The 17,500-nt window shown below is 38.5% G+C and overlaps 1 protein-coding gene across 1 annotated transcript in view; it reads right to left on the bottom strand.

The window, feature by feature from the left end:
- Positions 1–17,500, bottom strand: part of LOC140937930 (uncharacterized) — a 44,763-nt gene that overhangs the window by 3,121 nt on the left and 24,142 nt on the right. The window contains exons 7-22 of the mRNA XM_073387492.1: positions 17,109–17,245; positions 15,430–15,731; positions 14,857–14,914; positions 13,190–13,329; positions 12,746–12,791; positions 12,385–12,533; positions 12,010–12,092; positions 10,923–11,468; positions 9,930–10,198; positions 6,947–7,134; positions 6,256–6,438; positions 3,848–3,979; positions 3,368–3,494; positions 3,050–3,234; positions 1,193–1,532; positions 380–598 (exon numbers count right to left, since the gene is read on the bottom strand). Of these exons, the coding sequence (XP_073243593.1) occupies positions 380–598; positions 1,193–1,532; positions 3,050–3,234; positions 3,368–3,494; positions 3,848–3,979; positions 6,256–6,438; positions 6,947–7,134; positions 9,930–10,198; positions 10,923–11,468; positions 12,010–12,092; positions 12,385–12,533; positions 12,746–12,791; positions 13,190–13,329; positions 14,857–14,914; positions 15,430–15,731; positions 17,109–17,245 (3,104 nt within the window). The remainder of the gene's footprint in view (positions 1–379; positions 599–1,192; positions 1,533–3,049; positions 3,235–3,367; positions 3,495–3,847; positions 3,980–6,255; positions 6,439–6,946; positions 7,135–9,929; positions 10,199–10,922; positions 11,469–12,009; positions 12,093–12,384; positions 12,534–12,745; positions 12,792–13,189; positions 13,330–14,856; positions 14,915–15,429; positions 15,732–17,108; positions 17,246–17,500) is intronic.

The following is a 17,500-nucleotide window of genomic DNA, read 5'->3' as shown; positions in this document are numbered from 1 at the left end:
AAAGCGTTTCCAATAACAACACGGGCTTCGCTTTACCTCGCCCGCAGGCGGATCCAGCCACACAATAAATCAAGACAGCACAAAAAAGAAAACAACACCAAAATAAAACAACGAGGAAACTTACAATAGTATGCGGGACTTATATGTAAAATTACGATAGTAAAAAGGTATGTAAGTTAATGGGTCAATCGTCAAATTCAAAATGATGAAGATTTGAAGCGACTTGTTATAATCGCCAAAAAGTCTGGAAAAAGAGTGCGAACTCAATTTTTGTTAAAAAGCGACGTTTTGACCACTGTCCTGGTATCTTAAACTTGAGGTCATTGACAGGTGGCGGGAAAAAATTACTTCCGGTCACCGTATTATCAAGTAACTGTACCTTGATCTTAGACTGAAGAAAGTCCAAAGCTTTAGGCCCTAACTTAAGGTAACTGATAACGTTGTCATGGTTACCAATCACCATATGCTCTGCCAGAATATGCTTCAAAACAAGCAGATGACCGAGTCTCTCAGCATCATTTCTGTGGTAGGACTTTCCCAAGCCAAACAAAGAACATCTGTCATGTCCTTCAGAAGACACACGCGCACCTCCAGAACCCTGTATTGCCAGGTATAATTGTGAGTAAAGCAGCGTAAAAGATAGTTGAACTTGTCATTCTTGTCAGGGGGTACACAATAAGGAAGGAAACTACATGGTTTTGGAATATGTTAAAAGTGCGAACAAGCAGACACTGAGCTCTTAAGAGAGCTTCAACAAGTGCTAAAGGAAAATAAAGTGCAAATACACGCAAACTTAAAAAATGCCATTACTGCAAGGTACAAAAACAGCAAACAAAAACGGAAATATTTCTGGAATGTTATTGTCCTGTGCTCCTGAACAGCTAGGCAGGATAAATTATAAGCAGCGACAGTAATAAGTTAGTGGTTTTGTGGGTTGTTGGTGTTCTTTGCATTGCTTGCTGCTGCGAGAAATGTAGTGGAATGTTTTTTTGTTGTCGTTGTTTTCGAATCGTCCCCTGCTGCTATTAGCAAAGAGAGGCGACTTTATCTGCAAACTATCAAAACTTCATTGGGATTGGTCAGAGCAGAATTGAATTCCCCTAAACAGTTTAGAGGTTCGCGGTTGTGGCACTGACAACTTAGCCAATGCATCTTACATAGAAATTAATTTTCTAAAAAATATAAACTGTACCTTGAAAATGTCAACAAAGTGATTTAAAGTGAAACTCCTAACAGGCTGTCTCCAATTCCTGTTTCCATTGTGCACAATAGAATTGACATTCTCTACAAACGCCTTAGCTTCTGATGTGATGTCTTTATACACAAACGAGTCAGAGGAAGCACACGTGTCACACATGCTGTCAGCCCTACTGCGGCATTGGGACGGATCATAGTCCATCTCACCAAAGTAATGCAACAACTGAACTCTTCTACACTCAGTCACATTCTCACAATACTGCACCACACGAAAGAGGTTGTCCATATCCACTTGTTTGCAGTCTGTGTTCCGGCCTGGATCATTCTGGATCATCCTTCATACCACATACAACATTCAAATGAGAAATGTTTGTAAGTAATCAAAATCAGCTGAAATAACCTACGAGATCAAGATTTCAATTAACTGAAAAGGTCCGGGAATGGATTCAAAAAAGCATCAGGTATATTCTATTCTCAGTATTACGTTTAGAAATGGTAAACGTGCAGCGTGCAACCATGGAGTTATGGATGCACGCGGGAGGTTGCTAAGCACGAAAGAAGCGTAAGAGTCGCACGAGGCGATAGCCGAGTACGACTCTAGCTTCTTGAGTGCTTAGAAAACCTCCCAAGTGCATCCATAACTCCATGGTTGCACAGCTGCAACGTTTACTATTCCTTTTATAACATAATCAAAAGAGAAAAACATTATTTTCCATTTGCATTCGGTTGAGTCATCGGTCCGAGTTCATGTATGCTACCATCTTCCTGCCCCTTTGAGTTTTTCTTTCGCTGAATCAACCGTTCTCCGTCTTCAGGTAAATTGCAAAACGTTTTTTGTTGTTATTGTGAATGGCACCTGTCTACTTGCTCTTAATATTAGGGTAAAAACTTTGAGGGAAAACTATAGCTGCAACTATAAACACCAACTAAAAAGACTCTAAAAAATAAGCTAAAACTAAATAAATGAAATAATTATCAAGCTTATTTATGTGACAATTTTTGAAATAAACGTAAAGTAGAAATGAGAAAATTTGACTGTAATTCCTTTAGAATAACAGGTAACACTAATTTTAAAAAGAAATTAACAAGCTTCGTATCGAAATCTGTCTGGGGAAATCTAGCTATGAAAGTCGAAGTTGCAACTGAAATTCTCCGACACACAGCCGGCGCTGAAGCTGTTGTTTTTCGACCGTTCTCTGAACGACTGTTATGAATGAACACTGATGTGAAGTATATGTGAAATAATTCATTTTTGAACTGCGGTCGTAGATGAAAGTGAAGAATGATCATCGCAGTAAATTTTCCAATTTAAGCAATTGGAAAGAAAAACTGATTTTGCGGGCACCACATTTTCACTTAAGTTCAACAGTACGGCTTATGTTAGGCAAGTTCTAATTTTAGCATACCGTAAAATTCCGAAAATAAGCCCCGGGACTTATATTTTTCAAAGGCCCTTTTTGAGTGGCTTATTTTTGGAGGGGCTTATCGATTGGGCTAGTCTTATAGTTGGAAGTAAATTTACCGTTTTTGCTTTGTATTTGAGGGCAATTTTCCAAGTACAAGCCCCCGGGGGGGTTATATCTGGAGGGGCGATTTAACGGGGTTTTTTTTGCGTTACCGGTTTGAGGGGCTTATACATGGAGGGGCTTATTTTCGGAATTTTACGGTATGTCGGTTTGCTTTTATTTTTGTGCAGAGTGCCGGATCTGTAAACATTAAAAAATATTACTGGTGAAAGAAATATTTCGAATTTTTCCAGGACAAAATTTTAACCTTTCTCAGATCAATAACTATGAATAACTCCGCTGCCACTGTTAATGCTCTAAGCAATAAAGGCTTGTACACAACTGACCTCCTTATTCTGGTAGTATCACCATACAAATAAAACAGAATACACTCAGCCAGTCCACCATCTCGTCCTGCCCGACCACACTCCTGATAATACCCCTCCAATGACTTGGGCATAGAATGATGAATGACATATCTAACTGAGCCTTTATCAATACCCATTCCAAAGGCAATTGTAGCGCAAACCACCTATTAAGAAAACCAGAATGCATTAACATGGGAAAATTCAAAATACGTTGCCGGAATAAACCACTAAAAATGATCTCCAAGCGAGAGAACAAGTTGCACATGACCTTTGATTAACGCTGTTCAGTTGGCTTACTTTGTATCGGTTATTGATCCAGGCTTCTTGGCACTTTGTTCTTTGTTCATCAGAAAGGCCGGCATGGTAAGCCACTGCTCTGATACCAGCTTCATTTAAAGAATCCGCTACACGCTCACAATCAATCCTTTCAGCAACATAAACAAGTTTTTTGTTTCGTTAGAGTCAACGCTAATAATAAATTAATTCCTACTACGCAAATTATATATGATCTTTGAACAACTTAACAATTTTTTTAGTGATGCTTTGCTCTGATAACAGATGCAATTGTCTGGCGCTTGAGCAAATCCCTTCCAACACAGCCATCCTTTTGCATCACATTGCAAAGGCGATTAAGATTAACAGAAACGTAATTCGATATTTGAAAGGAAACTAGGAGTTTTTTTAAAAAGAAAAATTGATCCGTCATAAAGTCAGGTGCTACAAATAATTTCTTATCTATTATTACAAACCCATAATAAAAAAAAGGTAATTACAAACCTGGATAGACAGTATATAATGCCAGAGGAAACAGCATGTTTGGTCTTGATATACTTGAGTATTTCGTCCATAACCTTTTTCTTTGGTTTTACAACGAATTTCAGGTTCGGTCGATCAAAACTCTGGGTAAACCTGACATTGATTAAGAGAAGGTAAAGTTTTAATAACATCTGATGGTAAAAGAATAGTTTGCAGGAAATTAAAGATAAACGGAGGCTTAGGCAAGTCCCAGCATGAATCGAAAATACAACGGTGCAATTACTAATAGAACGACCAAGTGATACGTTCTCAAAAGTGGCATTTATGAACATCTAAAACATCAGTCACATGTCACCACCAAAGACCATATTTAGGGTTGCTGTTAAACTGCTGCGTGTTTTACCAGCCCAAAAAGACACTATAGAATTAAAAAGGAACACAACGACACTGGGTACCGTAAAATTCCGAAAATAAGCCCCGGAGTTTTTGTTTTTCAAAGGCCCTTTTGAAGGGCTTATTTTTGGAGGGGCTTATCTACGGTGGTAAATTTGCGTTTCAAAATCGATTGGGCTAGCCTTTCAACTGGAAGGAAACTTACCTTTTTTGCTTTGTTTTACTTTGTATTTAAGGGCATTTAACAGAGGGTTTTTTGCGTTACGAGTTTGGGGGGCGTATATTTGGAGGGGCTTACTTTCGGAATTTTACGGTATGTTAACCTCAACAGAAAACAGTATTGATAAACCTCTTATTGTTGTTGTGCAGCACCAAAAAAATAACCGATAAACTTTTAAGTAAGGCATAGCGTTAAAATCAGTATCTTCCCCTCATTTAAGATACAACAAAAAAGGAACCTACGGTTATGGATTAATTACTCCTAATCCAGTCTGGCACAGACACAGATGCATTGATAAGACCCACAGTGCGAATCTCTCTGGCGGTATTTGTTGCTCATTTGATATATTTTTTATAAGAAATGTATTGCCTTTTGGTCTTCGAAACACCTTTAGCATCTTTCAAAGGCTAATGGGGGTATGCAAGAGGAAGGAAGATTTGAATGACATACACAAGAATAAATTTAGAAAAAAAACAAACAAGAAAAGAGTAGAACCAATGCAAGAGTTTTTTTAAATATGGTTAATAGAGGTAAAATGTCTTTAAATGTAACAGCTTCACTTGTTTTTGATCGAGCGTTTCTTTATAAGGTGGGCTTATTTATTATAAGTTTTGAACGACTGAAACTTCACGTTCCTGTGTAATGAATTCCACACAAAGTTGGCTAGAATCTTCCACAGTCTGAGCCACATTGTATACTTAGGTAATAAACGACAAGATAGAAGGTGCACGAACCTCCCTTCTCTCAAGCTTAACCATGCAGTATAGCCGGCCAGCCTTCCGAAACAACAAAAGATACTGTTGGAGGTGGTGACGTAAACAAATACACTCGAACCCCACTTAACAGACACCCGTCATTGCAGACAGTTTTCTGTGTCCCTGGGAAAAATCTTTACATTTCCTACACATTCAACCAGCTTAATATGGACACCGGTTAATGTGGACAAGGGACACTTTTTTTGCCCAATCAACAGATTCTCATAAAGTCAATCTTGCTAATGCGGACACTTAATCATTGATGGTATGCTGTAATATACCTTTCCTCTCTGAAGGTAAAAAAACTTTTATTTGACGGAATGTTGCTGTTCCCCAGCGCTACAGTAATTTAGGCAGGATGATTCGTATACCTCAATTTCAGACTTTTTTGGCATCAAACGAGTTATGAAGAAAACAGTTTTGATTGAGTAATATATAGTTAAGCTATTTTTGAGCGTTTTCGTGGAATTAGTCAGGGGAATGATGGTTTGTGAAGGTTAGAGATCAGTAATTTAACGATGCTAATGTCCTCTTTTATTTCTTTAGTATTTTGTTCTAATAAAAGGTGTTTTATGACGTAAATAACATGACCTGCTTAGTAATGACACCCCTATGGTCCCTTCAGTGTCCGTATTAACAGGGTTTGACTGTTAGACTGTTCAGCGTGCATAGAAAGTAGTGTCCGACGGTTCGGGGCTAGTGGATTTTGCTATCAGGCTTGTTAATTCTGTTCTTAACTTGCCCGACAGGCAAGTGAAGTATTTTGAGGAATTCACCTTACAAAAGGACTGTGAAATCAATTCTGCTCATCCAAAAATTTTGGAGGGTAGTTGAAATGACGTTTGGGCTAGTAAATACTCGCTTCTGTAAAAATGACTTTCTTTCTGTTAGTCTTCACCAATTTCCTAAAAACGGTTTGTTTCTTTTTCTGCGTGTGAGAAAGTTTATTTAATTTCATTTATATTTCTTAAAAAAAAAAACAATTAGGAAGCACTAAGCACCAAAAAGACTGTTCAAACAATGAATAATGAAAAGTGGTAAAGGAATTTAGAAGTACAAACCATTTTGGTTTTGGCATTTTCAGCTGGTGGAGAACATCCTTTTGTACACGAGGTGTGGCAGTAGCAGTGAGCGCCATAAAAGGGACTTTCGGGTACTTAGTCCTTAAAGACGACAGCTTTTTGTAGTCTGGACGGAAATCGTGGCCCCACTGACTGACACAGTGGGCCTCATCTATTACGATCCTGCAACCAATACAAAAGTTTCTAAAACATGCAGAACGGTCCTAATTCTGAACAAAAAGAGGGAGAAGGCAAAGAAACAGTAAGACACATGGTCACCCTTGGGTATTGGCCAATTTGCTAACTTGAGGCTGATCGTTCAAGTCTGTAGGTATATCAAGAAAAGAAGACAAAACGTGACAAGCAAGGAGATGTATCCTTCTTAGAGGTTTTTGTTCTCTCCTTGTACAAAAGAAAAGGAGATTTCAAGCCATCCTTCATAACTGAATGACATTTCAATAGAGTTGGAGGCAAATTAAATCATGGTAAGGTAAATAACTTCCAGGAATTCGACAAGTGACTGCTTAATGGAAAGCGCTTAGAAGAAATTTGACTGTGAATTTTTCCAGGAAACCTGCTAAAACCAATCGTATGAAAAAGCCCACGCACCAAAGCAACATTCCGCTCATTTTCCTAGTCTGCACAAATATATAATAATAGTTCTCTTACTTGATGTGGTTTAACAGCTTACCTATCAAGTAACCCACGGGTGTACAGGCTGTTCATAACAGACAGAAGCTTGTCACTGGCCGAAAGTTTCTCTGGTGTCACATATACAAGTTTAATGGTTGGATTCCTGAGCGACAAGTCTTGGTAGACAGAATTCAAGTGCTTTGTGGAACCAGCCCCAGTATCACCAAGTAAATGCACAGCAGGTAGCTAATCAAAGAAAGACTATCGTCAACCCGTGGGCACGTTGTTAAGAAAATAATCAATCAGTTATCACCTCTGGTTTTCCCACAGTAAATTTTAGGAAATGATATAAATTCAGATTACAAATATACTATCCTTGTTCTGGAAACACAATACTTTTCTTGCTGTTTATTGCACTTTATTAACAGTTATTTAGGTATATATTTAAAAACAAAACAAAAAACAAAAAAAACCCAGCGAAACAAATAAGCAAACAAAACAAAACAAAAAAACAAAAAAAAACCCAGCAAAACAAATAAGCAAACAAAACAAAACAAAAAAGAAAAAAAAAGGAAGAAGGGAAAAAGAAGGTCAAAAGCAGAATTTGAACCCGTTACCTTCGGGTTGACCCGACCTCACATAGCCACTACGCCACTGAGGATGATCACATGGTTTGGTGAAAACTCTCAAATTTAATGCCTTTTTCATGGAACTTCCGCCGGCAAACGATCGAACCTTACTTAACCGATTGAAAAAAACGACTCGAAACAATCGGATAAAATTAAGGCTAATTGAAACCAGGCTACTGACGGTAAAAAACAATGTAAACGCATTTCATGGCAATGAAAGAACATATGCGATACAAAGCCGACACAACTCCTCCGCGAAGTGGTCCGAAGTAGGACGCAAAACATAAGCTTATGTTTTCTTATCTCGATTTCCGCTGTCATTTTAAAGCTAACGCTCAAAATCACATCCATTTCCCCCCGTGATCTTGGGGAGTCCTTAAGAAGAAGAAGAAGAAGAAGAAGTGCCTTTATTTACCATACATTCATTCATACACATAACCTACTACATTACTACTAGTAATAGTTGACACTACAGCTGCCCCCGTTCTGTATATTGTCGGTCAATAGTATTCTCGCTGGTTGTGTAGCTCTTTGAAATATACCGATTCATAATGAAGATTTTCACACATTCCATACAATAGGTGAGATAGATACAGGAAACCCAAGGTTCCATGCACAGTTTCAGCTCGATTGATTTACACAGCTTTGATCAAAACATTCTCAGTTTCGAGAATAGTTTATTCTAAACCATACGAAAAGATTTAATTAGAAGTTGAATTTTTCGCTATTTCTCTTTCACTTTTTACATTCAGTTCATTGTATTTGCCGGAAAGTAAGCCTTATAAATTGGATGTTTCATCGATTCACGCTCGCGCATTCTAGTCTTATTTGAAACTTTAAAACGCAAGGACATCTGTGAGCAGGGAAAAAGTCAGCACAGAATTTCATTGTCGGCGAATTCATGTAATTATCCATCAATCTGCTAGTGATAGGCTAGCCGTTGTTCACTCGTCTTCCTTGTTTGGGGCTGAGTCTTATTGCGGTCAAAGAGAGAGACAGAGTGTCTGCCAAGGTTTCCAATATAAATCAATGATTTGTGAACTCGTGTCTGGCAAACCTCTAAGTGTTTATATATACACAGTTAAACGCACCTTATAACCTCATCTGCGCTTAACGAGTGTCTTTTGGCCCATAACTTTCAAAACAACTGCTCCACAGAATGTCTCTGCGTAACGCAAAAGAGTATCGAAGTATGACTGCACAAAAAATGTCACAAAATCTACCAGAGCGGTCCCTTCGAAATTTTGTCTTTACGTCATCCTTACCATTTCGTACTTGCGGGCGCAAACAATAGAAACGTCATCATTACCTACCGATTCCTCGCGGCCCCTGTTCGAGCAAATCGAGTTTTTTTCTAGTATACTGACTGTATATTTGAACTGTAAGTACTGTCCTTAATATACGCGCGAGTTACTAGGGTGCCTCCTCGGGATTTCGCCTCTGCGGGGGCAACAAGGTAGGAGATCAAGCCAGCGTCGAAGTTGAAGGAGTCGAAGAGCAAATGCTCATCTTCTCGTCAAGTTTAACGCCTGGACGAGTCAAAGGCTCTAGAATCGTACTAATCTGAAAGATTCCTGCGTGTCTTAAATTTGGTAAGACCTCTATCCTCTAACCGTGCTGTAGCGCACGATGCACGCTCTCAGCGAGGAATTTGATGCCACCGAACTTCAACGAGCGCGTGCTTCTTTGGAAACGAAAGATCTTCGCGCTCTCGAGTTCGGACCCGATTAATTACGAAGTGCGTCTACTACGAGTGAGCGAGTGACTCATTTGCATATCCCTGTCCCTGCAATAACTCGTGGTACGCTCGCGCGTACCCACGAGTTAAAAAAGACCATTAAGAATTTAACATATATTGACGACAATTTTTGCCATGCTTTTTTCTATAGAGTATAAGTTACTAAGGAGGTTTGCTTATTTCAGACCATCAATCTACTTACGGAATATAGATTAATGGACAAGCAATCTTTTAGTTATTAATTTTGTTCATCAATGCCGTCTTAAAGTCAACTAATCCTGAGAAAAATTGCCTTAATTTTTCTATTAGAGAACCTCTGGAAAGTGTGACTGTTGCCCTTGATGATACGTTCGATCTTACTTTGGAAAACATGTGTCACTCAAGTTTGTTCTACAACAGGAAAACAGAGCTTGACAGAATATCTATGGGATAATGCCTGAGCTCCGAGGCTTAAGAAGGCCGGGAAGCGAGGCATTATCCGATTTAATGCACCTTTCCATTGTTTTAGAACCAGCAGATCCTTATTGCGGCCACTGAAATGGACCAGTAGGTTATTATTCGTAATAATGACCTCCTGTTCCACGTCAGCGACCTGTCCTTCCATTTATTTCAAATAATAACCTGTTCACAATCAAAAAGTGCAGTAAAAAAGGATATAGCCTCTGCACACTTACCTGGAGAGACTGAAGGCGTTGTACTTGATCCTGAATAAGAGACCTCAGAGGTGAGATAACAAAAGTTACCCCAGAGCCCATTAATGCAGTTAATTGAAAGCACAGGCTTTTTCCTCCACCGGTCGGCATAAGAACAAAGCAGTCATGCTTCATCATAGCAGCATTTATGGCTTCCAACTGATTTGTTCTTAGTGAACGAATCTTGTACACATTTTTTAATATCTTCCACATCTCTCTGTGGTAGGGCAAATCTTTTCGCTTCAATTCAACTGTAAAAAAAAGATAAATTTCTTAGCGAACAAAGCATGGCTGCCTTTCCAGACACTCAAATTAAACTTGTAGACACCACTTGTGCAAGCAGCTCAACAGAAGAGGCAAGGAAAAAATGCCAGCATTCTGGATAAACTGATACAATCTTTTCATGAATAAAACCCATAACAACTTGTCAGTGCTACCTTCAATCCACTATTCCCAGCAAGCTTCAACTTCTTATTCCCATTTACAGTGGTACAGTTCAGTTCAGGCCAGTATCAAAACAAAAAGCAATTTTCACGATTGTACCAGTTCACTACAACTTTATTAATTTCATTTATTTATTTCTATCAAACAACATCCAAAAGAGACAAAAAAGTACATATCACAGAATACAATAATATTACGTCTTAATAGGGCTGTTTTTGTTTGAATACCACGGCCGGGAATTTCTTTATTTAAACAAGAAGGCAATAAATAAATAATTAAATAAAGAAAGAAAGAAAGAAAGAAAGAAAGAAAGAAAGAAAGAAAGAAAGAAAGAAAGAAAGAAAGAAAGAAAGAAAGAAAGAAAGAAAGAAAGAAAGAAAGGCTGGTCATAAATTGTTGCAAAGTGATGCCATCACAAAAATGACTTCTTGTGTTCTTGTGCATTAGACCATGTAAAGTCATGCGCACGCAGTCCTAGCTGGACATTAACGAGGGTGAAGTTAATATTAGACCAAATAATAGACAACTTACTGTCATTGCCGTTGTTTGGAATCATATTGATTCTCCGAGGTGAGAAGCTGGAATTAAGGCTGATACTAGTTTTGCTTTTAACGGATGATGTGGTCTGAAATGAAAGACTCGTAGTTCTCTGTTGATTGCAAGGTGTGGATTCAAATGAGTTAATGTTTCTGCCACAATCAGCCACACGAGAAGTTGTAGACAACTTATTTCCAGTATTTGTAGTAAGAGCAGACGTGTTTGCCCACTCATCATCACTGCTGTCTAGCAATTCAGCTAGTAGATGCGTATCTTTACTTGTGTGATCATTCATCATGCCTTCAGAAGCCATAGATACTGGACTGACGGAAGAACATTGGACTTTAGCATGTTGACCAGCATTATTTGCAGCAGATTGTCTTCTGTTGTTTCCAGACACTGTGGAAATATTCTCGCGATTTAAGCTGATGTTAGATTGAGCCGCCATGCTGCCCTCTCTCTCAAAGAAACTTTCCCCACAAGGTGTAGTGTTCAGCGCATATGACGAAGGACGTTCCACAAACGTTGTGGGCCTTTCAACTGTAAGCATAACAAAGAAAACAATATTTTGGCACTTTTTACTTATAAAATAAGTTGTTGGAATACACGCACATCAGCACATCGCTGACTATGGCATTCCCCTGGAGCTGACTATTGAGTAATTAAGTTAATTAGTGTCACGATTATGTGTCAGAACATAAATTTTGCCGTCACCTATGCCTAGATCACAAATTTCTATAAGATTAACTGACGACTGTTATGTACGGTTTAGTCTGAATTAGCTCCTAACCTTCCCAAACGATGATACACTTTAGACCTACTTACATTAAAGGTCCAAAAAACCAATAGGCAACACCAAATACGAACATTTTGACAAGGGGAAGTTCCAAGCAGAAGTGGACATTGAAAACTGGTACTGGGAAGATTCACTAATCCTATCATTTAGGTCTCACATCAACAATTTTCATACTAGTATTTGTCTTGTTGAGGCTGTCCATCTATGTACGTTGTTAATCACGGGATAACTTTAAAAGTACGGGTACCTGGATAGAGTCTCACATTATTGATGGTTTGTACATACCACTCCTAAATGGCCCATCTGCTCTTTCTCCCCGCTGTTTCAACATTGCCTCAAGATGCCTAACTTTCGTTCGTAATCTTTTTCTGCATGAAAGACGTTTGTTAATAATACGCTTAATAATAATGCAACTGAATCATGCCACTGTAATCTGACCTCTTTCGGTTTCACCCGTAAACGTATCTTAGTCATAGCTAACCTTTTTTTGCCTTTGTTCGCGACTCTAAACTAGGCATAAACATACATTTCTGACGTCATATAAACTTATAGAAGATAACAAAAAGGGCTTTCTGGTCTGTCGGTGTCATGACCAATGGTAGGCACCCTAGGTCAGCACTGCACCCTTACGTAAAGTAAAACAAGAGACCAAACAGAAACCTTAAGCTCTGTGCCTCAAGGAGAGGTTGAGGTAGATTATTGATGATGGCGGGTCCAGTTTTCTCTAACATGGAGCAAATGCTCTCCATTGTCTCATAATGGACGACATGTGCCTGATGCAAAATATCTTTGATCTTCACGGTTGGAGCCTGTGGGCAAGGACCAAACAAAAACCAAAACGTTATTATAAATATAATATAAATATACTTTTGTGACCATGTTCACAACATTCAACATGTGACTGCTAACTGACTTAAATTACCATAAAAGAGCTTGTATTGCATCAAGCTGCAGTGGGACAGATCAGACATACATCTTAAGGCAAACAGTCTGTGAAAAAAATGGTTCGCCAAAAACTTACATTTTTCGGAATTGGTTCAAGCACGTCATGAGAGTTTTTTTCAGCCCTAAGAAAAGAAAAAACCATGAGAATAGGGGTATACAACACTGTAAGCTGAACACCACAAATTAATTGCAAAGGACATGGTTCCCAAGCTCCTGAAATCTTGATTGAATCTTATTACTTAACAATAGGAATAAGCAAGTAACATTTTTTGCCTTTTTTCTCTAGTCTTGCTTGTGAGCTATTTGAATGTAACCACTGCTGGCCTCCACTAGCTAATCTGCTAACGGCGGGCAGTGGATATTCCATGCTTGTAAAATTTGTAAGTATTATTAAACAGTTCAAACAGTTTAAAGTTGATCACTGCGGAGGTGAAAGAAGAAAAAGGCCATGATTACATCGAAACAATGACACCATAAAATTAATATATCATCAACTATAAATGAAACTGTAAGAACGTACACAGGAAGTATTGATGGCAAAACCTCTTCACGTTCATGCTGTGCTGTATCAGATGATGTCAGCTGCATACAAGGTGAAGCAGGTGGAGAGAAATAATCAGGTGCTGGAGGACTCTCTGGGCACTCATCATCGTCATCATCCTAAATCAAACACATAAAACACATTTGGGAAGTGGACTGGGATGGAAGGACACACGGGTTTCAATAAACATTGAAGTAGCCAGCAGGTTTGAATAGAGTAACCGACTTATTATATAAACACCAATGAAATACCAAGGTGAGCTTTCGCGCGAAAACTTGGTATTTTCACATGTGAAAATATCACCGTTGCTATGGCTTCAAAATAAATCGCGCCTTTCACACCAAAAAACTATTAAAGTGAAATGGTTTGGTAGTTCATTGGTGTTTATATAATAAATAGAACATTACAAGGCCGCTTGGAGATACGAAATTTATCTTTTCGTGTTGAAAAAATATTTCACTCGTTCACGTCGAAGAGAAATTTCGTATCTCCTCGCGGCCTTGTAATATCCTCCATGTATCAAAAGGGACATGTTAGTCCCTAAGGGGGGGGGGATGACGTGCTTCCCCAGAAATTTTTGAAAATTCAAAGCCCTAAAATGCGATTTTCAGCGTTCTGGGGAGCTAAATTGAGGACAAAAGAGCGTGTTTTTTAATCAAGAAAATCAGTGTCGCTTTCGTTAAACTTCTAATTGATCAGTCACAATCAATTCCTACAAGCAATGAACAAATGATGAAAACTAAATTACGTACTTTTGCACGTTAACAAATTCTGTGTAAACCTATAAAGAAACCTGTGAAAACTGACTGAAACATAGCGTTTACATGACTAAAGAATCACATAAAACCAGTGGGTCTTTATGAACGATAATTATATTTTTTGTTGACAAAGTTATTCAAACTAGTTCCTTCTTCCTTGTAGAAAAAAAGTAGCCAACTTGTATGAACAAAGTAGCCGACACGTTTCATCGGCCGTCGGTGCTTATTGAAACCCCTGAGGACACCTAGAGTGGAATAAAATGTCACGGTTACCAGTCGTTTTGCTACAAAGTCATTCAGATACAAGTCGTTTCGCTGCTTGTCAAAGTTGTTTTGCAGCACTGAGGTCTATCGGTATTAGCCATGACTTATTTAAAAAAGAAAAAAAAAAGCACTGGTTTGTCAGTTGTCACAAATTGCCTAGTTTGCTGGACTTAACAATGCTCAGGTGCTCCTTGTACAGACTCTGGAACCTGCTTAAGGAACATTCAACCACCTATGGTACAGATTGGAGGTACTCTATAGCAAAATTGTGCCTATGGTAGAGACTGGAGGTACACCACATCAAAATTGTGGAACTGTTCACCAAATACAGCTAGAAAGGTTGACACTCACTTTTAAACAAAAATTCAAATACCTGGACCATTAGAATTATCAAAACTGAAAATATTTAGCCATTTTGTTCGAGCATAGTTTTCTATATTTTAAATTTGAAAGGAGGATGGAACTCTTCACTTTCACATTTCAATGTTTAGTTTTTAAAAAGGTCTGAGCGATTCACTAAAATATATCAAAGTGCAAAAGAGCAGCTTCAAAGGAAATCCCTTGTCGCTTGTTTGGACAAGCTGGAAGAAAATTTGTTCTTTTTTATCTCAAACTGTTTCTTACAGGTTTTGATAATTGTTGCCTTGCACTGAATTCATCAGTGGATTCCACTCCCTTGTTTCTGAAAGAAAAAGTCATATTAATCCAGGGAAGTCAGTGGTACTGCTCGGCAATGAAATAACACTTCCTGGACTTCTCTAAAATGTAAAGGCAAGTTTAAGAATATGATTAGGCTGTATTTGTACCTCATGCTTCAGAGAGTTCATGTAAGCCACCTGGTTAATGAGATTACAGAACCTTTTAAGGCTAAACACAGGTTACAAGGGCCCACACCTTCAGAGCGTAATTCAGTTTCTATTTCAAGAAGACAAAAAGGTTATTGCTTCTACTAAATGGATCAGATGCTGTCACAAAAGGGTTAGCGATGCAATAAATAGTCAAACTGCATAATCAGCAAAAGTACCAAAAGAGACAGAGAATCGTCAATGTGTTGACAAGCAACAAATGGAAAAGCATAAACATGAAAAGAATAGAAAATTTATCTTGGTTGAGAGTGTTCGTTTTTTCTTCTATTTTTTAATTTGAAACTGGAAAATAGAATGAATTGCTGTCAATTCAGTCTGAAAAGGCACTTACCTACAAGAGAAATCCTCACATGGCATATCCTGGTCAACTATATTTGCTGGTGAGAGTGGTACTGTAGGGGATGGTGGTGGTGAGAAGTACTCTGGGGGTGGTGGGCTGTTTGGTGGTGAGAACACATCCATGCTGAGTGGACTATTCTGCAATGTCAGGTCATCCGGGGGCTGGGGACTGTCTAGGGGTGACAAAGCCTCAGTAGCAGGTAAACTATTTGACTGTTCATCGACATCAAAAGGGACAGTGTTATTGAACAGGTTTGCCCCAGTACTACAAGTGCTCAATCCATCTCCTGCTCGCTGGAAAAGATTATACACAGATGTAAATGATTTAAGATATAAATTAAATCTTTGTATCTCTCCATCAATGGAATATAATATGTGAAACTGCAATAATTAGCATATGGAAAACAATGAAAATGAGCAGTACAACAAAAATGAGAAGGGCCAGCAATTATAACATAACTAAGATAGTATGCATGCTCTGATAGGCTGAGAGGCGTGTTTGCATGAGAGTATGTAAACAAAGTCATGGTTGTGATGTCAAGATGTTTTGTTTTTCGTGCGCTAGTCCCGCAAGCACAAATGTGAAAACTTTTTTGAGTCCAAAAATGGACAACCTTACTTTATTTACCCATTCCCTTGTCGGCTGAAACTTAAAAAATCTTTACAAACATGCTGTGTCAATTTTTTTCCGCTTAAGCTGACATTTTAAGCGAGAAAAATCCGTAGTTTGGAAAGCATCTTTTTGCAAAACAAGAACTGATTACGCATGCAAGACTTTGAGTACAAGACTTCGCCACTAGTGGGAATTTCTCTTTTAATTGGTGCCATAACAAAGAGTTGTGGTTTTTCTCAGGGAAATTAATTAAAAGCAATAGAAAACTTTTTTCCTGTATTTGCATGGCCTGATATAAATACTCGAGGGGTTGGGAGAATTCACGACAGTTATGCAAGCCCTCAACTTCGTCTTGGGTTTGCATAACTGTCTCGAATTCTCCCAACCCTTCTCGTGTTTATATCAGGCTATGCAAACACGCAAAACGTTTTCTATTGCTTAAATGCAAAGGGTAACATACAGCAATTAAGCATTTTCACAACCATTCAAGTTGACTGATACCAAATGGCAGAGGCCTCACCACTCCCCTTGTTTGTGGGTGGGTGGTCTACTTAGAGATACCATAATTATTTCCTTCCCGGGTGCTTATCTCAAATTTCAGCTAAAAGGATGGGCGCTTATTCAAAGGGGGGTGCTTAATCGAGGGGGGGGGCTTATTGCATTTTCCTTTGAATGAACTAGAGAAAGGTCTTGTTGTTCCGGGGGAGTTTACAGCATTTACCAATAGTGAGGCAATAGGACAAAAATTAAAAGAAGAGAGAATGCACATAAAGAACTCTGCAAGCACATAGATGTAGAAATAACTGGAAGTGACCTAACAGAAATGAAACTATTCTCCTTCACTGATTCCACTGTAGTCAAAACTGAAAAGTTAAAAATAAGGTGGCAATAGAAGATGGTGAGGGGGAGGAGAGGGGGCACTTTTTCCAGGGGGTACTTATTTTATATAATGGCCTTGGGGGTGGGCGCTAATATAGGGGAGGGCGCTTATTGGAGTGTAGGCACTTAATTGAGGACATATGGTATGTGTGACACCCATCTAATAAATTAGTACATACCTCCTCAACAGAAACAGCATCAGCATCATTCTGGAAGTCACAGCTGAAGAGTACATCTGCCATATCATTGAAACCGTCACTGACATCATTGTCTTCATTTATTGCTTCTACAATACCACTATCCTGTGTTAAAAGCACTGATGTTAAAAACCTTTTAATTTAGTTTAGCTGAGTTGGTACATAATTTTAGCACCACAGTGGTTTTATTTTATGTTTGAAATCATAGAGCTCCCTTTTTTTAATTAATCAAAAGGGAAACAGTTAAGGCAAGATTGTTTGGTTTGGAGACCTAAAATGTTGTATGTTATCCGGATACATACATGTATTACCATGGAAAATTTGTTTTACAATTCCCTAGTGACCCCCACCATGCAAAACTGGCCACATTCTTG

Source organism: Porites lutea, chromosome 5 (assembly GCF_958299795.1).
Source record: "Porites lutea chromosome 5, jaPorLute2.1, whole genome shotgun sequence".
In the NCBI taxonomy this organism is placed as follows: domain Eukaryota; kingdom Metazoa; phylum Cnidaria; class Anthozoa; order Scleractinia; family Poritidae; genus Porites; species Porites lutea.
The sequence above is the reverse complement of the archived record's forward strand: the minus strand, read 5'-3'. Positions and strand labels throughout refer to the sequence as shown.